General features: G+C 41.4%; 1 protein-coding gene across 6 annotated transcripts in view; it reads right to left on the bottom strand.

The window, feature by feature from the left end:
- Positions 1 to 8142: 8142 nt before the first annotated feature.
- The window catches only part of fgfr3 (fibroblast growth factor receptor 3), a 72977-nt gene continuing 54182 nt past the window's right edge, over positions 8143 to 26937 (bottom strand). For 2 of the 6 annotated variants that reach the window (XM_083924421.1, XM_083924425.1), the window contains exons 8-18: positions 25375 to 25519; positions 24580 to 24755; positions 21531 to 21679; positions 21073 to 21194; positions 20772 to 20882; positions 20489 to 20679; positions 19471 to 19593; positions 18942 to 19012; positions 15065 to 15202; positions 14413 to 14518; positions 8143 to 13533 (exon numbers count right to left, since the gene is read on the bottom strand). In XM_083924421.1, the coding sequence (XP_083780547.1) occupies positions 13369 to 13533; positions 14413 to 14518; positions 15065 to 15202; positions 18942 to 19012; positions 19471 to 19593; positions 20489 to 20679; positions 20772 to 20882; positions 21073 to 21194; positions 21531 to 21679; positions 24580 to 24755; positions 25375 to 25519 (1497 nt within the window). In that variant the 3' untranslated portion in view covers positions 8143 to 13368. The remainder of the gene's footprint in view (positions 13534 to 14412; positions 14519 to 15064; positions 15203 to 18941; positions 19013 to 19470; positions 19594 to 20488; positions 20680 to 20771; positions 20883 to 21072; positions 21195 to 21530; positions 21680 to 24579; positions 24756 to 25374; positions 25520 to 26937) is intronic. The other 4 variants (XM_083924422.1, XM_083924426.1, XM_083924423.1 and 1 more) reach the window with 3 other exon arrangements.

Below are 26937 nucleotides of genomic sequence, written 5' to 3'. Positions count from 1 at the left end.
TTCAGAAAACCACCATAGGGAATCGTAAACACACTGTGCCCTCCTCTCCTTTGAATCATCCTGCAAAATGCTATTGAACACAGATACCATGACCTACACCAACATTTTTCCCTCATGATCGCACATCATGGGTGAACATGTCAAAACAGCTCAGAGACAACTCTCAACAACCAGGGCCTTCCCGTCACCCTCTAATCCAGCAATTAGAGACAAGGCCAGGGAGATGGAACAGATGTTCCATAAATGGGAATGGCAGAGGGAGTCCTGGCCACCGATGGTATTCCTAATCTCTCCGAGGAGGACGACCAAGGAGGGAAAGGGAGCAGCCACCCTGCTGCAGTGCAGACTGGGGTCAAACAGTGCTCTTCCAATAATTCATGGGGCTTGTTTTAAACACCATGGGTTGTCAGGGGGAGTGGGGTTTGCTAAACTTATCTTATCTTTACATTTTAAGTAAAGTGGTTGTTGGATAACTTGAAGCTTAGCGACCCCCATCCCTCCACACCTTTTTGATGGACTTTTGAGGGATGCATCGGACAATTTTTTGTAACTTTAAGACAAACGCGGCCCCTTTACACAGGATTCGAAGATTGAGTTTTTGACATTTATTCTCTTTCATGATTGACTGACTCAGTCCACCACCTCCTGTTAACCTGAAAAGTTCACATATAGCTCTTGAACTCTGAGCACCGAGCCAACAATGATTTGAGTCTGAAGCTTTTCTCAGGGTGCTCTAAAAGCTGTCAGCGAGCGGAAAATCAGGGTGAAAGTTAGGTAGTGAGCACTTGGCATTACATCAACAGTTACTTAAGTGATACCTTCATATTACCGTTGAGTCAAATGAGTAGGGGAGAGTGCCAAACCCACAGCCTGGTCACAAGAATTAAAGCTGCAGTAGGCAACATTTGTTTGATCATATTTACTGAAACCGACACTCTGTTCCGATAGAACAACATAAAACATTCGGTTTTAGAAAAAAAAACGTGCTTCTACATGCACCTAGATCCTGTTCTTTGTTTTGCAAAATTTGACCGTGCCTGTATCATCCTGTCCACTTACGCAGGGCTGTGTTTGTGCACATGCCAACGATCCCCCCTCGCACATGTTACAATATCATAGGCACATGCCTCAAGCTAGGAATACGCTAAATGACGTTAGCAGTTGCTATCTATGAGTAAGTTAGCCAGCCTACCTCCGTGTAAAGAGTACTCAATGCTGTTTATTGATGAGAGAAGACACGGGCGCGTTCACAGGAATCTGGTGCACGCGCACTGACACAAACTCATTTGCAGGGAGCGGAGCTAGGTGGTAGTGGGGGAGGGGCGTGAGGGTTGTAATGGTCTAATGTTCAGTCAACTAAATCTGCCAGACTTGCCGACAGCAGCTTTAAATGATTGCATTGTATGCTTCTGAAAAACACAGATAGGTTGAATCTTGACATTTCTGAACTGCTACAACACCTCACATACCGACACTTGTCAGGACCCCATGGTGTCTCTTTTTGATGGGTTAATATAAGTATGCTGTTACATCACGGGACACGGACCAGACGTGAACAACACTGTTTTGTTTCTGTGGACAGAATCTCAACCGTTTCTGTCTAAAACAAATATAAAGGACATTTAAAAAGTTATAATAGAAACATTCTATTATTTATGGCCATTTTCATTGACAAACTCAATGCAGAAATGCAGACGGCGCTCTGCTCATGGTGGATGCATGGCTTGAGCGTAAAGGGTACATTTCCTGTCAATGTTTCTGTGGTTTGCACTTTGCAGAAACATACAATACCAACATTCTTTTTCTGGTGGCTTGGCTGCAGACCACCAAACTCTTTAACTCTACTGATCTTATTGGCCTCTTCTGATCAATTATTTTGTTTTTCCAGTTTTCAGTTTCATAGCTCTTATCAGCCCCAACATAAAAAAACAAAAAAGCTGGACATTTTTCTTTTAGCAAACAAGCACTGAAAACCCCACAAACACCACCTGCCCCATGCCAACAGTGCTTAAAACAGCAAAAAGCTGGTCTGTATAGTCTGTACACTGTTTCAGGTGGTGTGTAACTGATTTGTACAGTCGGGTAAGGTCCAAACGCTTCATGTTTTGAAGTTTTGTCCAGCAGTTTGACAACGATCTGCTTTTGGCTGCAGAGTCAAAGAGTTTATGTGCTACTTCTGGTGTCCAGAAATACAAACACTGTGAAATCAGTTACAGTAGAAACTGAGAACATAAAGCGAGAGAGGAGGAGTATCTTGAAATTCGTACATCATGTATTTAGGCATCCATTAGTCATTGTCAAGTCTTTTTATACAGTATTTTGTCTCACTGAACCCTCATTGATGTGGTGTCATGGCACTGTCACCTGTCAATCAAACAGTGTGGGCGAGACTGTAAACATGGATTTCCTGCTGATGCAGTTTGATGATCTTTCCTGTGTTTTTTTTTTCTTATTACCCTCTGAAATGCACATCTGCACAGTAAGACCTCAGTTTTACTTACAGTTTCTAAACACACATTTAATCTTTATTTATTTTAAGAGTGTTTTTCTTTTTCTGCTTTACGATTGAAGGAGAAAGAAATGATTGAAAGGAATAATATGGAAAACCAACTGTTGCCTTTCTGACCGACACCCGAGAAGAACAGCGCTGTCAGAGGGGCATCCACAACCTAAGCAGCAAACAAAACCCATGTTGGTCCCTTAACTATCATCAGGTCTATTCCTGCCGCTCAGTGAGACCAGAGTTCTCCAAGGAGCGCTGAAAAACGGATTATTTTACACACACCTGTTCCTGAACGTCACTCAGCTACACGCCTGTCTCAGAGCGAGCGCAGTTAATCGCTGATTTGGCACACTTACAGTGACAACATACCAAGGTCCAGTTTCAGGAACTTAGTACACACACACTCCCACGCTCACAAATAGATTCACGGTACCGCTAAACACTTCTTACACACACACACACACACACACACACACACACACACACACACACACACACACACACACACACACACACACACACACACACACACACACACACACACACACACACACACACACACACACACACACACACAGTGAAATTAAAGACACTGAAACCTCAAGATGAGACAACCAGTCCGGACACTCGAGCAGCCATCTTTGATTTTCCTCCGACTGTTGACTCACCGAAATAACTTCAAACTGTGCAAAAAACACACAAAGCTGCGTTTTCAAAAGCCAGGCTGAAACTTGCAATTATTTTCAGTTGTCTGCAAAAACGAAAAAACAGGGCCGATAGTTTGTATATACTGGAGCGCTTGAAGCTTTGTGGCTTTGACTGAATGGGAAACAATTAAAGTGCTTCTTGGCAGCACATGAAGCCAGACGGTGATAAAAATGGCTGAGCTTTTCAGCGAGTGAGGCCCCTCAGCTCGGCCTGGTTGGAGTCATGAGAATCTTCTAGAAAGCTTTCCTCATGGGTCGGTTTCTGCTCTTCGGTTACTTCTTTCCTCTTCAGTCCAGGAGCACATCATCAGAAAGACAGTATATACGTAAATAATACTGCAGATCTTTTAGAACTTTCCTTTTTTATTTTCTGAAACTCAGAGACTCCTGATGGACCACTACAACTTTCATGGCAAGGCTCAGGTGACAACAAGAGAGCTCATCTGCGAGCATGAGTGTGAGTTTGTTGACTTTTTTACAGTTTGTCACAGCCTGGCTCTAAGGGCTGAAACATGGTCCATAAACGCACTACACTTTGAGCTACGCCTTTCTGTTTGTGTTCACTTCCACCTGGCCCAGGTGTGCTCCATGCTGCTGATTACTCAATCAAGAGGGGTACACTCGCTTTGAGGAGTACAGAATGAAAGTATTGCTTTTCCATATAAAATATATTTAGTCTGAATTAATATTTTAATCTTTTACTGATTGGTTCTACAATGACTTTCTGTTTGCATGGTACGATCCAATAGCGGCCGGCATTGCGGGTTGCCAGGGTTGTCTGTTGTTGGGTGCAGTTACTGTAGGCTGGCACTGGGTGAAATGGAGTTTGCCAATCCAGCTGCTGAGTGACCGAGATGGGCAAAAACCAGAGACAATATAGGCCAAGCATTCACTCCATGGACTGAGATAAAGGAGTTCAACGACATTAATTGTTTTAGCAGTACCAGGTAACGACTAACGGTAACTGTCGGTCAAACTCCTCTGCGATACTTTTTACAATTTGCCGGAGGGGATGGTTTCAAGTCTCCTGTAGGCTACTGGGCAACGAACATGGCAACCTGACTGCTGGAATTATTTTTTGTTGTTGCAACTACGATCTTAAGACACTAGATAGTGGTGTTCTGCTCATTCTCCATATTCAACCTTTAATTTTACAGTAAGGTCTGATAATTGCCACAGACACAAAAGGTATTTTACAAACAAGCCTATCCGAGTGCAAGATTACTGTCTTTTAACCTAATAATAAACTTAACCCTTCATAGCTAACGGTAATAGCAACACCCATATGCCAGTCTAGTTCGGTAACTAGGATCGTACAAATCCTGGAACTGCAGCTTTCTCTACAGCAGGAACACAGTATTGATTCCTGAGAGCAGCGTGGCCTCTCTGTTGGTCTTGATCTACAGAAACATGCACTCACAGTCGGAGAGTAATGGTTTAGAATGATGGTTCTCTTCTTTCCTAAACCTCAAATCTTTTGAGACACCGACTTACAAAGAGTACATTGACCAGACAACAGAATCTGAGAGAAGTTATGTTTGCTTGCACATTCTTGAAGGGCACAGTGTCATATTCATTTAGTGTGTTTCTCATCACATTTGAAAAATTATGCATTGTTGACATTGGTGAGCTGAAAAAGAAGTGCAGCAGCTTGATTAACAGGCTTCACATTTTTCCTCTTTGCTGTAAAGAGTTTTATAGAAAAAGCATTCAGATTCAGAATGAATTTTCTGCCTGTTTATCACCCTCACTTGTTGTAAATTGCCCCCCCCCCCCCAAACTCTAACTATCACTCAGATGAAGATCCACCAAATCTGGTGACGTAGATGAAGTCACAGATCACATTTGCTTTCCATGGAGAGCAGGAGATCCATCCTTCCGTTGCATGATGGATACAGCACAGCAAGTTGACTGGCCATTCAACATATCTGAATCTGCACAAACACGATGAGATCTCTGCTTTATGCAAACGGGGTCAGTCTAGGACTGCAACGAACCAAGCTCACAAACTATCAAACTGTCTAGGCAGCTTTGATCAAATCTGAAGTAATATTCTGTTGCTGTAGTGCATATTTCTCGCTTTTAATGTTTTTAGAAACGTATAGTAGTGTGCTGTTTACCCGTAAAATGAGAACATTTGTGACCCAGCCGCCATGTTGAAAACAGTTGAGCCAAGACCAAGCACCAGCTTCTGACGTGTCTTTCAGTTGGTTTGACAGAGTTGGGGGATCTCCACCATTACCCATCACTTAAAGCCACACCTACTCCTCCTCTGGTCAGCGGGGTGAAAGGTGGTTTAAAGGTCGCACAGCAGCCTAAAGAGGGAGAGTGGGTTTGATGACCAGCAGCCAATGGTTAGCAAAGAGGGGAGTGGGGAGGAAGATTGGGGGAGAAAGGAGAAAAAGAGGGAATGGAGAGAAGAGGAGGAGGAGGAATGGAAAGCGTCCACTAGCGCAAACACCTCTGAAACAGAAACATCCATTTAGCAGCGAAAACAAGCCCCCCTCACAAGACCTCCGTGAATGGGCCACTTCAGTCGGCCGAGGAAGTTCCAACGAGGGGCAGGATGTTCCCCTCAGGACACACTTGAGACGGGCTGAGGGCCAAAAGCCTGAATACATAGAGCCCTCTCTCTCCCTCTGTCACTGTCCAGCTTTGCCCTCCCACCCGGGGCCGAGTGGCTTCAGTTACCCCACAAATCCCCCCGCCCTCCCCTGCCTGTCAGCCTGCGCCTTCCCCTCCTACCAGCCGTTTACTGAGTCGCAGCCAGCAAGGCGGCGAGGGAGGGCGTGGAACTGTACTCAGCAAACAAAGACAGAGGGGCAAAGACTTTTCCGTGATTAAAGAGCAGTTAAGATGCTATGAGAGGCTAATTTGTTCACTGTGTGACAGAATCAACAGGAACTGGGGGCAGAAATGTGTGCTGCCTGCATTTCCTGCTGCAATTTAAAGGAGAATACTGCTCTGATTTAGAGCTGTAGCTCGTCTACTGAAATCTACATCCAGTTTACTTTTCCCTCACTGAATCCTTCATATGCATGTCTTAAGGTAATTATGTGGATTTTTCCACATTTTTAATAAATTCACCCTTTGAAATTAGGTACTACAAATCAATGAATTAAAACCATGTTCATGTGCATGCACAAGTGATCAAATCATTGCATGCAAATATGCATACACATGAGCATTTAGAGTCCCAGTTAAGGGCTGACAGCATGACCAAGAAATCTCTCTGCTAAAATCAGATTTCAACTCTCGACAATAGTTTGACAATGGGGGAAATTCATGATTATTCACTTTTTCAGTCTAGAGTTTGATAAAAATGATAATTAAAATTGATTAAAAATGATTTGAAGTGCCTTTCATTGGATCTACTTTGAATAAAGCTACTTAATTAATATGAGCTAGGCTAAAGAGAAGTTTCTTGGCAAATATTGATCAGGTTGCCCTAGAGCCTTGAGGACCCTGTGCGCCCAGCCGGGCTTCAGGTAGTTACAGGTTTAAACTGCAGCTCACTATATTCAGGAAAATAGAGCTGGCTCAGGTGTCATCAAGGGCCTTAATGTGACCGCACTTAGCACAAGAGTTCTTCTAAGGAGCAGTAAAAGCTCTTAGTTCAGAGTCATTATTTAAAGCCTATTCCCAAAGCCTCAGGTGTTGGAGGGACTCCTAAGATAAGCCTAGGGGGTGGGGTTGACTGAAAGTTGTACCAACTTGAATCTGCGGTGATGTTGGTGGTTTTCATTGGTTGGTGATGTGATGGCATCCCTGACCAACTCTACCACGTTCATAATGCCATCTCCATTAAAGCCATACCTTTTTAAAAGCTCACCATCATTTAATCTCTCCAAAATCTTGACTGTTGGGTCCTTCCTTATTTACTCTGAGTGAGCTAGGAGTTCTCCAGAGGACGTTTTTATAGATTTAGGAGCTATTTTTAGCTCTAAAATGCTTTGTGACTTACACTTATCTTAAAAAGTTTATCTCAGCTCCTAAATCAGCAAGATAGGACCTTGTCTTAGCCTTAAGATGTTTGGTGAATACGGCCCCAGGACGCCACCGCTTTGGTGCAAACTGAAACATCTCAACAACTATTGGTGGGACTGTCACTTCATATTGAACAGACATTCATGATTGAGGATGAATCCGAACTTTGGCAACCCCCTGACATTTACTCTATCATCAATTCAATTTAATTCCATTCAATTTTATTTATAGTGCCAAATCATAACAAAAGTTATCTCAGGACACTTTACAGACCATAAGGTTTTCATTTATTCAGGGAACGGCAATAGACTTGGTCATTTATGACTAAATTACAAACCAGCTATGTGACCGGGGTGTAATCTGCGTCAAACTCCTGTTATGTGCTGAAAGGGTTGGTAACGTCCAGCCTCATTAATGGCTTTAGATGGTTACCATGGTTACCATTAACCCTGCTTAACACCAGCATGTTAGCATTTAGCTCAAAGCACTGCTGTGCCTGAGAACACAGTCTCACACAACTTGCCAGCGCGCTGTAAACTCTTGGTCTTGTTACCATGTGTGGCGTCCATGTCCAACGCTCTGTTTGTCTTCAATTTTGCCCACAGTTAGTTTGTGTAGAAGGAAAACAAGGCTCGATATCCGCGTCTGTGCTAACAAAGAGTGGAGACAAAACAAACCGAGACACTCTGCAAACAAACTCGCTGTCGTGTTTGTACTGCGGTATTTTGGTTTCATTTCATTTACATAAACCTCTGATATGTTCACTGTGAATCACAAAGTCGTTGTAAGTTTGTTGGACTTGTTTTTGCCAGTGGGACGTGTTTGTTTTTCCAAATGCACATTCTCAGTGACAGACACAGCAATGACAGCAAACGCTATTATAACATGTTTATTGAAAACCTTTTTTGACAGCATGGTTTGTCAGGCACAGAGAGAGAGAGAGAGAGAGAGAGAGAGAGGGAGAGAGAGAGAGAGAGAGAGAGAGAGAGAGAGAGAGAGAGAGAGAGAGAGAGAGAGAGAGAGAGAGAGAGAGAGAGAGAGAGAGAGAGAGAGAGAGAGAGAATGAGAGTTGTGAAATAGTTGTTTTTTTCCCCAGTGGGAGATGTTTGCCCAGAGGGGTTGTTGTGGTGGAATGTTACAGAGGATTCATCATGATCAAAACAGGTACATTGCAACAAACAAGCTATGAATTACAAATAAAAAAAATAAATCACATGATGCCAAATGGTTAGTTCCACCTTTCTATGTTAGAAACATGAATGCTGAGGCAGGAAAAATAAATTACGTGGGTTTGGAAACAAAAAGAAAGAAATTTTAAACGGACAAACATGATTTTGTCTTGCTATTGTTGTAAAAAACAAAAAAACATGATGTGGAATGCAAAATGAAAACAAACTGCATATGAAAATCATTTCCTCTCTAAGATTCTTATAAAATAGCTCACACAGCTACATAAAACTCTACGCATGTACATCAGCAAAAGCATATTTCAAAGCTATAAATTAATCTGGGCTAACATTGTCGGGTTAGAACTGCGTGATAAAAGTAATAATGTGATGGAACCATACTGTGAACCATTCCAACCTGGAAACATTTAAATAAAATAAACGAAAATAGAGTATAGTTTTGATGTCTGATTTTCTTTTTGTTGAGCAGAAAAGAGAATAAATAAGTCAGTCAGAGTGGAGACGACAGGTGTTTATAGGCCCGTGAGTGTCTGTACATACAGTAAGAGCCCCTCCCTGCTGAGGCCGCTGCCGTTTACGCATTCAATCGCAACGGAAACATGTTGACTCTTAAAAGCATCTTGTTTTTAACGTGCGTCTGTTGAGCAACACACATCTGTCTCAGGCTTATAGTTTTGCATTAGAGCTGGCTTTACAATAAATCATCAGAACTCAAAGGAAACACAAATTTGTGGAATAAAACTGTATCCTGTGTTGTTGCTGTCTTTAAATCTTTATCTTGAAATAATACGAACAAAAAGTAACGTCCAGTGCGAATCATTGCTAATGTTAGCAAGCTAGGCTAATTAGCTTGCAAGCTAGCACTTTGTGAGCATTAAACAAACTTATCAGCCACATTTTCATGTTGTAAAAGGGACTGATGTCTTAAATCGCTAACGGTACACAACCAACGTTACATTATGTAGGTCTGTCAGTAGGCTCACTACTGTAACTGTATCTTAGCAACACTGGCCCTCAAATGTCAAGTCGACCATTGCCAGGGGAAACACCTCCCCAGAAGCTGGTTAGTCTTCACATTTTGACAAATTCACACTATCAAAACATTGCTGAATGATCTGTTAACAGTTCTTGTTCGTAATGTACCCATGTGTGTACAGACAACTGTCACTGGATCACATTGATATTCAAGAAAACCTAAAAATGTTGTTGTTCTCTGTTATTCAAGTTCTGGAGTTTCGATGATTTCAAAGCAGGATTTATGATCTTTTTCCATATCTCCTGTGCTGAAAACCCACGCTTCAGATTATACTGTATTTCCTCACACACACTATTTGGAAAATTTAAATTTCAGTTCAACTTTATAACACCCTAGAGATGTCATGGCGTTTTTTCATACGACAGCAACCAGAATGTATCAGCATCCAAAGTGGGACTAAAAAAAACAGAAGGAAGTCAACATATTCAGTCCTTAGTTGCCATTTTTCCTTTCATTATGGATATCCAGCATTTTGGAAGCAGTGTTTTACTTTTGTTGCCATAAACAAACACATGTTAAAAACATGAGCCGTCAGAATCAGAGTAAATAACCAGGGAGGGCATTCGGATAAAAATAAAGGATAAATTAAGCCTGATGGGTGGGCAGGGGGATCAGTATCTAGTAAAATGACTACTCTCCATCGTTTTCATCATCTTCTGGCTCTTTAATGAAAAACAACACTGAAAAGCAGATAGCTATGAATAAAAATACTCTCACCACAGGGAAAGCTTTTACCCAGCATGGAAGAATAAATAAAACAAAACACCGTTTCATTAGATCCATCCAACCTTTACACAAGTGCCTTTTTGTCCGTCTTGTTCACTCCCCAAAAAAAGGAAGAGGCTAATACTTACATAGCCTGCTTCATGTGACAACTGCTGCTTTTATTTTTATGTTTTCCTTTGCAATTATACATTCAAAATGTGATCAATATGAATCAATTCATCTCCTTTTTTGTTCGCTAAATTATTCCAGACACTTCAAAGATTCAGGGCCAAAACTCCTCAAAACAGAAATAATAATAACTGGGTGTAACTGGTTTCACTTTACAAAGGCCTTTTTTCTGTGCATGAACCCATGAAAAAAGTACATAATTTGGTGCTTAAAAACAACAAACATAAAAATCTCCCAGTGTAGTGATAGAATTAAATACAGATTTTCACTTGTTTAAGTACTTTAAATATCGGGGAGGATTTCAATAAGTACTGATAACACTAAATGTCTCAACATAAAGTCAGCTCACACACTGGAACAAGGCCGTTGCACAGTAAAGTGTTACCACCGGTTTTCCATTTAGCAGCGAGTGAATTGTGTTTCTGAACCCTTTGATTCCACTTTAACGTCGCTTTCCCTTTTGTGACTTTGCTAAAAAACCGACTCTGTAAACATTTCAACCCTTACGCTTTTTTTTGGAAGGGGTCAGCTGGAGCAGATATCCATTTGGCAATCCCATGATCCTTCTCTGCACACATAACCTCCCGCCCGCCTACATTCGACCGTGCAGCATTTGGTTCAGAGATCCGGAGAAGTCGGTGAAATAGACTTTTAAGACTAATTTGGCACTTTTTCAGCTAAAGATCCACCACACACTTCAGAGTCTCCTTTAACAAACATATATATATATATATATATAAATATATATATATATCATTTTTTTGTGCTGTGTGATTTTAAAGTTGCACAGCATGCCTTCATTTCAGTATTAATACTTAGAGAGCAGCGATGAAATCTCAAGCATCTGGGCAGGTTTATTAGCAACAATCGAGCACAAAAGGACATAACAGCTTTACACTTCTGCCTTCAAGCTGATGCTTTTAATCCATGAGTGTGCATACGAGTGCTGAGTGTCTTGCTCAAGGGCACTTTGACACCGTGTGCAGCTTTCTTTTTTATTATCATCGACCCTGTGACCTTTTCGTTACAATATAAGTTTGAAGCCTTTAGAGCGACCTTTAAAAGAAAATATCCACCTATACATGCTTTAACACTTTTCAAATGGTGATATATTTGGAATTTTGGGGTCTTTTTCTTATCTAATTTATTTTTGTTTTTAAAGGTAAATGTCAGATGTTTGTGTGAAAGCTCAGAATCATCCCAACTCGTCACATACGGACGTTTTGTCAGGACCCTTTGGTGTCCCGGTCGCTGTTTTAAAGAAAGGGAACACACTGTTTACACACTACTTACCCCAGAATGCATTGCAGCTTAGCGCAGAGTAAATGTAAGCAAAGCAGCTTCACTAATCTTTTGTTCGTTTGCTCTTAAAAATCTACTGCTAACACTAGTTCTCTTGCATGTTTTCACATAGTTTTTCTCTGCCACAATTTAAGCATCTTCTCTAAAAACTGCTGAAAAGCATTCTGGGAAATGTAGTGAATCCTGGATTGTATGGAACACTAGCGCGTGAACAGTGAAAGTTTTTCAATAGGAGGATTTTTCTCTTAAACGGCTGCTCTCTGTTCTCTGAAGGGTCTTTATGATTCACAGCTAGTTGTTGATGTTCAGTACGTCTTCACTGTAAGTACTCTCTGTACACATTTCCAAGCGCTGCTATTTCTTGCCCAGCAAGAGTACATTGTTGCTTTGATATTGCAAACGTCAACTTTCAAAAAAAAAAACAGAATCTGAACTCAGCGGAAACATTGGGCTTCCCTTCAGCGGGGAGCCTTCAGCTCACCAGTCTTCCTCCGGCGGTCGGATCGCACTCTCTCTCAAAAATCATCTTTACGTCTGTCATACATTCTTTTGTTTTCTTTAAAAAAAAAAAAAACTGTAAACAAACAAAAAAGAAAACAGATGGATCAAAAACCAGAGGAGTCTTAACATTGCAGTTCTGTTGTAAAATAAGTTACAAAAAAAAAAGAAATAAAAATCTTTGCGTACAGTACTAAATCTAAACTAGACCTCTCAAACTTAAGAACCACATGTTAAGTCTATAAATATCTTTACAAATATACACGTTAATTATTCAAATAAACCTTTTCTGTATCACTTTAAATGATTAAATGTTACACTTTCATGACAGTGTCCTCTAGATTGCAATGCTTCCATCCTAAAACAATACTTTAAAAATGTAATTTTTTGTCTTTTAAGTACACGGCTGTGACCAGCAATATGATACATATTTGCATTTATATATTTACAATAAATCATTTTCTAGATACATAAAAAAACAACAACAACCTCCTTATTGTACTAGTTACTGAACGGCCCTGAAACGTCGCCTCACGCTTGATGAGGAATTTGTTCCATGATTATCATGTGTTTTTTTTCGGGGTGCTAAAACGTGGCGGTGGCGTACAAATTCATGAGAAAACACATAACACGTAATCCTTTCTGTTTCTTAAACAAAAGTTACTGAGTGTCTTCGGAAGAACGAGTCCCATCATCGAGTTGATTCTGGCTTTGCTGGTATCTTGTCAACGGATTCTCTTTTTAGATCGCAAAACTTTCCTCGCGATTTAAGGGCTCCGCGCAGACGAGAGGATAAAAATCTGAGGTCCTCGCCTACTGGATCGCCAACCAGTCACCGCCCAATGCCCTTCACTCCCTCCTCTTGTATCCTTTTTGTCTTTTTTTCCAGTCTCAGGAGGTTTTTTTTTTAATCCCAGTAGGCACGGAATGGTTTCACCCCACAGATTGTCCATAACAAAAGACTGGCCCGAGTACAAAAATATAATTTCATTTCTGAAAAGAAGAACACAAACATGGTTCAACGGCAAAAAATAATCCTTCAATGTTTCAAGAGTCTCTTGGGGAGGAGGAGCAGGAGGAGGAGGAAGAACACTCAGTCGAAAGAGGATTTCGACCAAGAGTTTAAGACGAATCGAAATAGCTGAAGCACTGTGGAAGTATTGCATGCTGAGTTTCCATTTCCATATCTTGAGGAGTCACTGAGTTTGTTAAGAGGAGGTTAAAGTCCAAACCTACCCCCCTCCAGCTCAGGTTTTATGTCCTAATCACCCCGTTACTGGGGAGCTGTTTGGGAAGACAGGGCTCGTCAGGCAGCGGGTCGTGGGCGAACACCGAGTCGTCTCCTGAGGAGCAGGTGCTGTTGGAGTCCTGACAGGTGGGCGAGTACTGCTCGAAGGGCACCGCCAGGTCCAGGTACTCCTGTCAGATGAGAGGTCAGAGGGTTAGACGGGGGGTGTCACAGTCAAAGCCCTTCTGTGGTCACGTGAATACAGTGAGGACTTCTGCAGTTTGACTGTATTTTCATTTACATGTTTAGTTTGTTCAACAGGACACGATTGTATTTTAATGTGTTTCTTTCTTACACCATTTATTTAACACTGGCAATATTGTTGGACATTATATATGTATATATATTATTACTATAGTCCATGGACTTGTTTGACTGTGCAAATACATAAAACTTTAAAGACACAGTGACATTCTTCTTCTTCTTCTTCTTCAACATAATACATTTCCCATCTTGCGTTATATACATATATATATTTTTAAACAACATTTTTGATACAGTTTTTATGTAATATATTTTTGATGACTCATCTTGAACGTGGCGCTGTATTAGGGTTGCAACGGTATGAGATTTTCAGGGTATGATAACCATCTCAGAATATATCAGTATACGATATTACACAATAATCATTATTATTATTGGTTATAACTCAAACTTGAAACCATCTTTTTTAATGGAAGTACGTGTAAAAAGTCTCCCTTTTGGCAATAGATGAAATTTTTTTTTTCAATAATGTAGATAAGCAAATTGAAATGCTATGATAATCATCAATTTTCATACCTTAAACCATGAAACCAATACACCACCTCAACCCTGTAACCGTGTATGTATCCAATTGAATGATGTGGGGCGACTTGCGACCTTATTTAATAAAGTTGCCCTGAAACTTTAAATGCTCCAACTTAAAGAAGCATGTTTTCATGTCAGATCAGGCTTCATGAAGTGAAAAGGTGGAACTGAAAGGTAACGTTTTGCGTTTTTCAGTTTTATAAGTGTGCAGGGAGGCTTACATCGGTGGAGGTCATTGATAAAACCCGGTCGTGATCTTCTACCAGCTGTCTGAATGTTGGTCTCTGTGACGGAACTGCATGCCAGCACTCCCTCATGATCATGTACCTGGAAAGAAACCACACACACACACACACACATCAAGGTTTCATTTCTCTGCATCATCCATGAAAATGAAAATATAAATCGACAACAAGTGTTCTCAGATCTCAGATGGACGGTTTCCAGTGAGTTTTGATCTGCAGCTGGATGGTAATGGTCTGTAATTTAGGTTAAAGCAAAGTAAAGGCTCATCCTTTTTGGTTTTTACCAGTTTTCACTTTCATTTGTTGTGTTTCCAGCTGCATGAAGACACTCATTACCACAGTCTGCAGTGATGGAGGAGCTCTTTGACGACCACAGGAATGGAGTAAAAACCCAAATGAGTTTCTCGTGTATGATGATCTATGGATCTCTCAAAGTTTTTGAACAACTTTTGACTTCATTAAAGTCTTGATGTTTTTCTTCTGAATTAAAACTGATTGTTCAACTGGATATGAGTACAGAAAGGAGAAAGGCCAATTTTCTGCATTTTCTTTGCATCCGTCCATAGCCTTTAGAGCTGTTTCATTATGTTCTAAACTTTACGGTAGCATTTACATAAAAGACACCTACAGTTCATGGGTGCAGTTGGCAGGTTTGTCCATCCGATGTCCCTCCTTCAGCAGCTTAAAGAGTTCTTCTACTGGGATTCCTGGGTACGGCGAGCCTCCCAGGGTGAAGATCTCCCACAACAACACCCCATAGGACCACCTGAGCGCAAACACACACACACACAAACAATGAATACAGATTAGAGATCAAATGACAGAGGTCGTGGCCTGAAGCAGTCAGGCGGCTTGAGTTGCTCAGATAAACCTATTAATCTGGTTGGGGAAATATTGATCCGAACTAATGTTTACTGCACTCAATTTGAGAATCAATTTGACATTGTGATTGTGTGGGACAGTCAGTCAATAATTGCAATAAAATCAACATCTTGTCCCCTCAAATCAGAAGGAGACAAGTTAAGACTCAAACTCATCAGAAACGGAGGACAGGTCGCTTTGTTAAGAGACGCACCGCTGAGCTGAATGAAAAAATATTTACATTTTTTAACTTCTTCAAGCCCAAATGAAGATATGAACCTTAAAAAAATATATTGTTTCCTTTTCAATAAAAGGTCCATTCATTTGGGGAGATGGGGGAGACTATTTTTAGCGGCGAATTAATCCACATTTGGTGCTCTAGTTAGTATCTGAGGCAGCAGACTGATGTGTTTTTAATAGCTTTTGAACAACAACGGAGCTCCATGCCACAGAGGAAGAAGATAGTAACTATAAGGGATAATTTGCACTGATGCAACATTGAAATCTAAAAAAATGAATACACGCTTGTAGCTGCAAACTCAACTGAACACATAAAAACATTGCAATTATGTCAGCGGCGTATTAGCATTTATATGTCTTTTATCATCTTACCATCTAAAGAAGAGAGGGCTGCACTCAGAAATATATTATTCAGTAAGTTTACTTGATTATTTTGTTTTTAATTTAATTATTTTTTAATAAAAAAAAAGGGTTTCAGTTACGCAGCCTTCATCAGTGCATTCAAATGCAGGTGTTCTAGCCCGACTTAGCTCCATTAAGAGGTGGATGCAATCACGAATCACATGAAACCTCAGAATCAAACAGCACCGGTATGTATGTCGGTATGTTGCAACCTTACAATAGAACCAGTTAAATAAAAACATCACAGTCAGCATCCTTTGAAAATGGGCCAGCGTGAGCTTGAAGCCTAATGCGGGAAAAAAACAAACTACGTCTCTTTGTCTTGTTTTAAATCCACCGAGTGTCTTTGTGAAACCTTTTAATAAAGCACCATCATTCTGGAGCACCTTGATCTGGTCGCGCCAGCTCAAAAAAAGGATTACGCACGCCTACTAAAAGAGATTTAATCATCTTTACACTGTTTTTGATGGCTCAGTTGAGTGTGAAAGAAATCTTTTGACACATAATGTATCATGAACACCACAATGTTTCCAAAAAGCCCTGAGCTAAAGTGAGCCCGAAACCTGAACAGAAGACCTGATTATAGTATATAGTGTATGTACAGTTGCAGTCCAGCTGTTGTACCTCTAACCTCCTCTCTTTTTCTTTGTCTGTGGCAGCAGCTCCAGTGAACTGCTGCATTATTCCTAAATGGCTAAAAAATGAGGGACCGTAATGAGATAATGGCGCTCTATTAACCCAGTGTACTATTATCCTGCAGTTTTGTCCAGTAAATCAGAATCAGACCCCTCCTCCCACTGTGGGCGCACAGCGGGCTTAATCTAATTATCCACGCTCCGGTCCAGAGACTGGAAAACAGCCGCTGCTGGCCGAGCCGGCATGCCCTCCGTCCAAACACAGAGAGTGGACATGAGACAGAGGACTGTGGTGAAAGACAGACAATTTTCAGAGGTAGAAAATGTTGTACGTTGAGAAAAGCTGTCCAGAGAAGTGAACTCATTATCATTATTGTGTTCTGAACGCTTGGGTCAGCGCGGGTTCAGGACCGCACACTCGGGCTGTTTATGTTCACTGCTAGTTGTCGAGAATGAATTTTCACAAGCTATTAGGGCGGCTAATATCAACAGGGAATCAGGCGTAAACACTTCATTTTTTCATTGCTGCAAGAATAGAATGAGAATGAAGGAAAACATCAGTGAAAACATTAGACGCTCCGTGTTTGGAAGATATGTTCTCATTAGGTTTCTTTAAGACTGATAGAACACTGGTGTTTGCGGATTGAAGCTGCAGATAGCTGTTGCATATTAACTATACTCAAATTTGACCAGATTCATGCAAAACTAACCCCCAAAATCTTGAGGATTGTTTTCTGCCAAGGCGGGAAAGCTGCATCTCAAAGTGCATCTGGAACAAGAGTCAGGAGCTTTGTAAACTCTAGGATCAAATTTGGACACAAAGACTCTTTGGATCACCCAAAATATGTTATCATTTATCATATGAAAAGTCAAAAATAAACTGTTTTATGGCATAACTGGATTACAGGAAAGTAATTTTATTTCTGTGAATGAGTCAGTGTCAAAAGCTTTTGTCTCGTGCTGCATATTGTTTTCATAAACCAGCACCTCATCTACTCTCACCACAGGTTAGTGCGTGGCCTTGAAGATGTAGTGAGATTTGTTCTCTGCAGCTTTTATAGACTGATGCCTCTGAAGCTGTTCAAAATAAAATCCCCACCTCAGTGATATTGGCAGTGGGGAAAAAAATCTCTTATATCGTCACTAAATAACCCTGAATTTAACAAGTGAATTCAGGTGTAAATTTATTGAAATTGTCAGTTGAAATCCCACCGCGATGATGCAAATTGCTTATAGGCACACTGTGTCTCTGCACAAAACATAAAAAAACAACTCAAATGGCTCCCTGAGTGTCCTCGCAGCCAGCTCTGCCTTCAGAGCAGTAACTGTTTGGAAAGCTTCAAGGGCTGTAATGCCAATTTGCAGCGTGAGAGCTGCTGCACGCTAAACTTTCCGTTCATATTCAGTCTTCAGTTTTCTTGCTGTTTGCTTGTCGTTTGGTTGTGAGTGTGTGATAGATTTGTTTTAATGGACTTTAATCGTTCCCCCCTGTCTATTTCAGCGTAACATATTTCAGTAAAAACCATCACAGGTCAAAAGTCAGTGTCCCCCGGGGTGTGTGAGAGTAAACTGGCTGCGAAGCGACTACTGTATAAAGGGAGGAGGAGGTTTGGCGGGAGGACTGACTCTGTAATCCAGACCTGCTGAAATAACAGAGCGCGGCTGATTCTCCTCTCGGCTTGTTCCCAGTCTAGTGTAATCACACGGCGAGCCGGTGTTGACAGGGGCCCGTGTTTGGCTTGGATGGGTGTTCTGGGGACACAGCGTCTGGCTGGGGGGGGTCAGCTACAGCAACACAGATTGACTTTGTGACCTCCTCTCCTAAACTCGCCTTTCTTCTCCTGATCGCAGCCTCATAGGAGCAATCAGGTCGTAAAAGGTGCGTTGGTCTAGATTCCTTTGAATTGTAGAAAAAACACCCTGAGGGAACACCTTGTGATAAGTCCGCTGACCCTCTTATCAGCTTCTGTTCTGGGGCAGATTGGATTTACGCTTATAAAATGTGATAAATCCACTGACCCTCTTATCTCCTTCTGTTCTTGGGTTTGCACTGACAAAACAACAGTAAGTTGTCAGTTGTCTTTCTTTCTCTCTCTGATGTCGCGTCGGGAGATTAAAGAACAAACACAGCGAGGAATGTGGACCCGCTGATACACAAGAAGCTCAGGATTATCAAGTGAGCGCAGATGATGGCGAGCGGCAGATATCTGGGAAGGGAACGCTATGATTCCATATTCACACGCACAAACTCAGCTTTTGATGCTAACGCGCTCAGTCACGATATTTCAACACCAGGATTCCTCCGGCGTACAGCAGCTCCACGTGAGCGGGCAGCTGGCATGTGACGGTTAGTTTGTGCAAACTTACACATCGCTCTGGTGTGTGTAGACCCGGTCGAACAGAGCCTCCGGAGCCATCCATTTCACGGGCAGACGACCCTGCAACAACAGAACCGCTCGGTCAGCATAACCATTCTGTACAGAGCAAACAGCAAAACATGGACCGAAACACAGCCTGGTCCTGCCGTGACTGTCCTGACACCTTCAACTTCAGCTAGCCTGTCTCATCTTAAATCACATTCATTTTCAGTGCGTTGTACAATTGTCTGAACTCTGAATGCCTCTACCTGCTCCGACATCACATCCATATGACTAATGTGTATTTCTTTTCTTTTGCACAAGTGTAAACTTCTTCTAAAGTTCGTAATCATCCAAGCATTGTAATAAAATCGGTATTCTATCTACTACTTTTACGTTAAGAGCTCCAGAATCACTATTACTGAGCAAAATGGCTCCGGCCTCACAATACCTTCCCTTTCTGCAGGCTGAAGCCTGAGGTGATTGGCCAGTTAGAGTACCATTTTTCTGACAAAGAAAGCAGACAGAATGAGACTCACGTTCGTGGTCTTTTTGTAGTAGTCTATATTGTGCACATCTCTGGCGAGGCCGAAGTCGGCAATCTTCATGACGTTGTCCTCTGTCACAAGGACGTTTCTTGCTGCCAAGTCTCTGTGAATACACTGAGGGAGGAAGAACAGATGCATCAGATGATCACAAACTTCAACACAACAAATTGCACACTCACACTTGTAGATGAGGCACTGTTGGCTGATGACTTTCATTAACCGTCTGTGTGACTTTATCACCTCCAACCTCATCCTAATGTCCAACTCATCAACTAACCTCAAATCTGATTAAAACCTGATCCCAGTGAGGATCTACCGTAGCTACAGCCTTTAACAGAAACCCTGTCATCAATCTTATTTGATCCTGTAAACCTAAAAAAAGGTCTTCAACACCTCAATCAAGTAAATTTCAATCTGTCAATTTCTGAATTTTCCTGGACCTTCTGTTCACACTAAAGGCCTTTACACTGGAGGCGTGGCGGATAAACAACATTAAAATGCAACATGTTCACCTTTGAATATTCGTACTGGTGATGTGGTCAGTCTGCCAGATTGGTTCAACAGTTACACAGTCTAGGGATTTTATTGTGAAAGGTAAGACAGAAGGAATGCATCTGGTATTCGCAGCCTTTGTCAAGGTTGAAAAGAGTAAAGTTTGCTGTCTTGACTAAGACTACGAAGCTTCAGTGTGGTACATAATAGTCTTCTTCCTATTTTAAATGTCTAAAACAAAAAAATAATGCTGCTTTATTGTCATAATATTCACAATCTGTGTAAAAGTAATGACAAAAACAACAGGTTGAAAAAAAAAGATGAATCAAAAGTGCCTCCGGTGTGTAAATACCTTAAGGTTGTACCTTTTTTTTAAATGCAAAGACTTCAAATACATTTATTACATTTAATTGACAGTTCGCTGGCCTTGTCTAACGTGCCCGAAAAACTTTTACAACTTCCATATTTTCTCAGGAGTAAAAACATTCATTCGCACTTATGCATCATGCCAACTGACCTTCTGCGAGGCGAGGTACTCCATGCCGCGGGCGACCTGGTAGGCGCACGACACCAGGTCTTTGAAGGTGAGCTGCTCGTCAGGGATTTTGCAGGTGTCAAAGGAGTAGTCCATGCCTGGTGGCCGCCGCGCCCTCAGGTACTCCCTCAGGTTGCCTTTAGAGGCGTATTCCACCAGGACGTACAGAGGACCTGCGTGCAACAACACAAAGCTCAAGGTCACTCTAAGGACACAGTTAAGTATTGTGTTAATCCTCTCCATTTGTAATGGGCTGCGGCCTCACCGTCCTGCGTGCACGCTCCAAGAAGGTTGATAATGTTTTTGTGCTTTCCGATCATCTTCATCATCTCCATCTCTGACACCAGGTCGGACAAATCTTTATCCGTGGCGTCATCTGAGACAGACAAAAGAGTGTTATTGTAGTGAACAAGGAGGACAGATAAAAGCAGGAGAGGACAAAGAATATAGGAGGCATGATATCAGACAGACAGACAGAGAGAGGAAGATTCAACTCTTCTGATTTCATTGTGGAAATCTCATGCACAGCACCGCCGCTGTCACTGTAAAAGTCAACAATTACTCACCTTTGAGCATTTTCACAGCAACAGTGAGCGGCTTGTTGGGCTTCTCCTTGTCAATGCCAATGGCCTCGGCCATCACCACCTGCCCGAAGCAGCCCTCGCCCAGAGGTTTACCCAGTGTCAGCCTGAAACAAAAGTAACAATCGAAGTAAGTAACAAACGTTTCGATTTTTAATGCAAGCAGTGAAAAGGGCTGTTTTTGATTTCTCTCTCTCTTTCTAACTTGATTGCTAAGTATAATAAGCGTGGAGGAAGATGTCATGTTGACCTTGATGTATTGACAGCTCACATGTTTTCACAGCACAAGGACAACAGCGGAGCATCTGTCAACTCTGAAATATGTTGCTTGGCAGCGTGAAAAAAGCCACAGCGAACCAAGGTTTTCTTTTTGACAGGCGTTTTAGACAACAGTGACGGATGTAGATCTGTGGAAGTAATTTTTTTATTTTAGTATTTCTTACCGAGTTCGAGGAAACTCCCATTTTGGGTCAGAGGGCAGCTCCAGCTCCGAGACGTTGGCCAGCATCGGTCCGTCGCTGGATGACAGGCGGGCGATCCTGACCAATGGGGTGTTGGAGTTCATGGAGGAGTTTGAATCCAAGGACACCTGCTTGGGTGCAAAGAGAAACTGTTATAGACTCTGAAAAAGACAAGTTGATGTTTGTTTAAACATGAAGATGGAGGAAAGAGAGGCAGCCTAACATGACCTTAGCGCTAACCTTGATTTTGATATTCAATTGGATTATAGTTATACAGAAAAGAAAATGTTCTTCTGGAAGAGAGATTTAATTGGCTCAAGTCGTCTTAATTTAAGAAAAATGTCAGTTTATTTTAAAATGGTTGCTGAACTCTCCTTTCCAAAGATACTAAATTCATGTCATATCAAAGAGAAACCCAGAAATTGAAATCAAAGCATGATTAAAATACATATTTCCTAGTAAGATGCTGCAAGTGTTTAAACTGGTTGGCAGAGAAAGGGTGTGAAGGAAAATTCACGGATAAAAATATTTCATGGCCACCACCTTGGTTTGAACTTTGTGATCTAAAAAACATTCAAAAGACTGCATAAATGACTGAATAGCTTCAAGATGGGATGCTTTTTTTATCAACAAACAGCATTCGTCTCAGGATCAATGTCAGAGCTCCTTCAGCAGCACAGACTTTCTTTGAAAAACAGCCCGACGTCTGACACCAGCAGTGACTTTTACAAACAGCCGGCCCGTGGCTGTGCACAGGAGGAAGCAGGCGGTAACAAAGACGAATGGAGGAGGGAGCAGAGCCGGGCGAGTGTGTGGTGAGGTGGGATGGACGTCTCTATCCATCAGCTCCATTTCTAGACTGGCGGTCCTGCCACCGAGCCCGGAGAGCTCGACATCCTCCCACCATTTATCTGAGTGCTGCGAGGGAGCCGATGGCCCCGGCACTGCTTTTGACAAATGTGTTTGTGTCAGAGGCTGCCAGCTCGGCCCCCTTCAGGTGGGGTCCTCAAACAAACATGTCCACTTACCAGACTTCCCTCCTAAACTTCTCCACCGGAGGAAAATGAGAAAAATGCTGTGAAGCTTAAAAAAAAACAGCCCCAACCACAATTTTTCTGAGGCATGAAAAGTAATATCTGATAGAACATGCCAGGGGGTTTATCGGAGATTTACTCAGAGTTATGAAAAAGAAAGAAGAGAACCGGGAGATTAGCTTTACAAAAACGAAGCAAAGATTACAGAAAAATGCAATAAGATCTTCCCTGCACTGCCTTATAAGAGCATGTATATGAAGGTAGCAGAATAGAAAAGACTAAGAGGCTACAATTAGAGCATCTTTAAAAAAAAAAGACAGAAGAAGAGGTTTCTAACTAATATAACCTCACAAGGCTGCTTTTATGTAACAAGGAATAATTAGAAAAATGCATCATTTTACAAACTTTCCAGATAAATCCTAATTTTGGTTTCGACAGTCATGTTTTCCATGAACTGAATTATGACTTTCAAGTAATAGTTTTCCTTTCTAAAAATGCATCTTTTTGCATTTTAAAAAGGAGCACAACCTTTCAATTACGAAGCTGGAAAGCTGGAGCTCGCACAGAACAACCACACAGCGGCTGTGGGAGTCCAGCAGGGTGGGGCTGGGTGGATAAACTCATCTGCATTTTACATGTTCGGATGAGCATTTGCATCTGCAGTGCAATCACAATAATGGAAGAAATCCTGGGTCTGGAAATAGAAGCTCAGCTAGAAGGTAAAGGTTAATTAATCAGTGTGGAGGAGGAAAGCTTACAAAAGGTTTGTAGAAAGCCTTTTTCCCTGAGCATGATACAGGGGTTACAATTTGATATATTGCGCTATGTAAGCAAGGCAATATATTGCGATAGTTTTAATCCGATAAGATTTTAAGAAAACTGTCATAGTATCGATTAAAAATCAATACGTGATTTAAGAATTGATACAGCATCATAAGACATAGTATCTCGACACTCAAGCGTATCGATATTTTCTTACATCCTTGTTGGACATTTCTGATTCTTGTTCTGTTTTGACTCTGACTCGTCCTGTTGGAGCCAATGTGGATGTTGACTTAACTTTTCTTACCCGGCCTGTCTTGAGCTCACAATCCCCCTGAACAATCTTGAAAAAAACATCATTCCTACCCCTTAAATCCTTTGCACCATGAGTTAAATAGATGGAATGCAGGGATCTACATCGAATTATAAACCAACCTTTCAATGTTTTTACCCAACACATATGAGACGTATCAATCTTCTGCATTCCCCAAAGTGTCAAACTCTTCCTATAATCCTTGAGACTTTTTGTCAGTGTGTTGCACTTCATCTCGTCCTTGTTCTGCATTGTTTGAACTTGGTCTTGGCTTTGACTCGGACTTGAACATGGGCCCTGAGAGACAATGACATGAAGAGTTGTGCAGACTGCAGGCTGTGGCAATGCAGCTGCTCCACTTTATGTTTCTCTCCAAACAGTTGAGTGGCGAGTGTGCGTTACAGAGAGTGAAATCTAAAACTAACACTGACAGTCACAGGAGGGCATAAATATCTCTGTGCTGAATCTGCTCCAAGATAAATGTGAACACATGTCACCAGTGTGATGCCTTCCAGCATCCAGCGTACAATGTCATCAACACGGCAGGACAGTCAGAGATCCACAATATAGATGTACAATAACCTTCTTTATTTATTACCTACTTTATTTATACTCTATATAAGTATATACTTATGTGGATCCTAACATGTGAGCAATATCTCTAAAGCCAACTGAGCTTACTGAAATGTTCATGAATTAAAGAAATGGATGGCAAAAATCTAATTTAACATTAAGTTATATAATGTTTTCAACATAATTTTGTGGGAAGGAAAACCCACATTCCTACATAATTTCGACTACATCATCTGCATAATGTTGGACCAAATTTATTGTACATATACTAAAAGCTAAACTCACCAGACAGGTAGAGAGAAAAAGAGGGAAAAGTGTTCATACGAATCTTGTATCTACTTTCTGTTACCTGTCTCTTGAGGGGGAACTTTGACAGCTTCTGCACAGGCGGGGTGGGCAGTGTCTTCTGCGTAGTCGTCCTCATGTGGCAAAGGACCGCGATGACCACGGCGAGGATGAAGAGCACGCAGCCCGTCACGGCAATGAGGATGTAGGCGTAGTAGTCCTCCTTCTCCGGGTTCACTGCTTTGGGAGGAGGAGGTCACAGACAAAGGACGTCAGTCAAGCTCATTTTTATACTTCATCAATACATTTTCATACATATCTCAACCAAAAGACTCCTTCTTAATAATTGCAAAGAAATATTGCTTTGCTCAGTAGCACATTATACCTGAACAGGCTCTTGTAAGCTGGTTTCTATGGAATAACATCTTTAAATCATAAGAGAAACAGATCAGAAAGTAATCAGCTTTTAGTTTTATCCTGCAGCAGGTAATTGCACCTGTGCTTATCCCCAGGGAGGAAATTATTGTGTTAAACACCTAGCACAAATATGTCTTTAAATTGCCTCATAGCCTTGAGGATTGAAACAGAAGATCTGCTCTGATTAAAAAACTTCTTTCAATGGAGGCTAGATTGCATGTTTGGCTTGTTCAATTAAAAGAGGTGATGACTCAGTCGCAGCACGTTCAAAACGTGTTAACAAGTAACAATCAATGATACTATACGATAATTAGTTGTAAAAATGAAGGCAGGAGATTGTGCAACTATGCAAAACAAAAAAAAGTACAGTAGTTCATAACATGTGAGGTGGAGGAAATGGACGACAACAGTCCAAAGACCCACAGAGAGAACAGGAATATACCTGGAAGCACCGTCAGCCAGGCAGAGTGGTAAGCAAAGCCGATAGAGTTCCCTGCCAGACAAGTGTACTCGCCCGCATCCTCAAAAGACACATTGGTCAAGAAGAGAATCTCTAGCTCCTTATCTGTAGTGTTAATACCAGCCGTCTGTGGAGGATGAGAGGGGGGAGAAAAGAAAGAGAGGGAAGAGAAGAGATATTGTGAACCCAAAAGCTTCTTAGAGGAAACACCAAAGTACACCCTGTAGGAAAGGACAGAAGTGAGGGTTTGAAGGAGTCAGCCTTCTTCAGCTGACAGCACCGACACCAACACTTGAAAACACCCAAGCACCTTCACCTTCACCACGCTGCAAAAGAAACCTGCTGGTTTAATCTAAAGCTTCACACGCTGAGTCTGACATTGCAGTGAGAACATTTCGACCAGTTTCCAATCAACCTTTTTCTTTGATTCTAGTATTGCTGTTCGCTTTATTCTGTCTTATTTAAAGATACTGGCCCTCATGTAGAAAATTCTTGAAATGTGTTGAATTATCTTGAAATCAGGTTGAAATTTTCTTACTGCAATGTCAGATTTGATCACTTTTTTAAGCAACCAGAATTTTAGTGCACAGAAATAGACAAAAAAATACTTGATAAGACTTGTTTTTGACAGAATCTTCTCTTGTGGTTTCACGTGAGTTTAAATTAAACCAGCGTAAAGTTTACCTGACGCAAAGCAGACCCCTTCACCAGAAATGATGGCGTCTAGCGGGTGTACCAGCAACATCAAATGTGGATAACAAGAAATTCTCATTCTTTTTAGACCTCTCAAAAGCCTTCGATACAGATAATTCTAATATCTCTTTCTTAAGTGTTTTTTTTTCGGCGTAAATTTGTATGTTTTGATCTCAAAGTCTTTTTTTTATGGGTGCCTCAAGGATCTATTCTGGGCCCATTGTCTCTTCCAGATATGTTAAACACATTTCAACTGTTTCAGCTGATTCAGTATTATGGACACAGACTATATATAACTTTGTAATACTGTTAAGAATCAGCATTACTTGTAAATGATCTTGAAATGACTCAAGAAACAGCATCACTGCAGTTGTGGCTTTCCCTCCTTTGACTAATGGTTGTTGTGATGACCAGTGGGGGAGCTTCAAACCCAGTCTCTGATGTGGCTGGGGGTGGGGGGGTTAACTCTGGTTCCCCAGGCCTCAGTAATGAACAGTGACATCCAGACCCAGTCATGAATCAGAGTCCTGCTGCATGCTTTCATATAAAAGCACATTAATAGAGCTGGAGAATGCACTCCCAGGGAAATCAATACAACTCTGTGTGTGTGTGTGGTGTAATTTGGTCGGTGGAGACTTTTATGTATGCGTGTGTGTGTTTGTGTATAAAGGTGGTTTGTGGGGGAGCAAGGATGGGGCTTTTGAAGTTGTTGCAAGTAATTAAAGATGCAATGTTGTGTTTGTTATTGATCGGGGAGGAAGACAAAGTGGTACTGAGCATTAAAATGGATGATATCTACTAGCAAACAGAATGTGAGCATTTAACTAAAATGCTAGAAGAGGAATATACGTG

This window comes from Echiichthys vipera (genome assembly GCF_963691815.1).
Source record: "Echiichthys vipera genome assembly, chromosome: 12".
Lineage (NCBI taxonomy): Eukaryota > Metazoa > Chordata > Actinopteri > Perciformes > Trachinidae > Echiichthys > Echiichthys vipera.
Note: the sequence above shows the minus strand (reverse complement) of the source record. Positions and strands in the feature narration are given on the sequence as shown.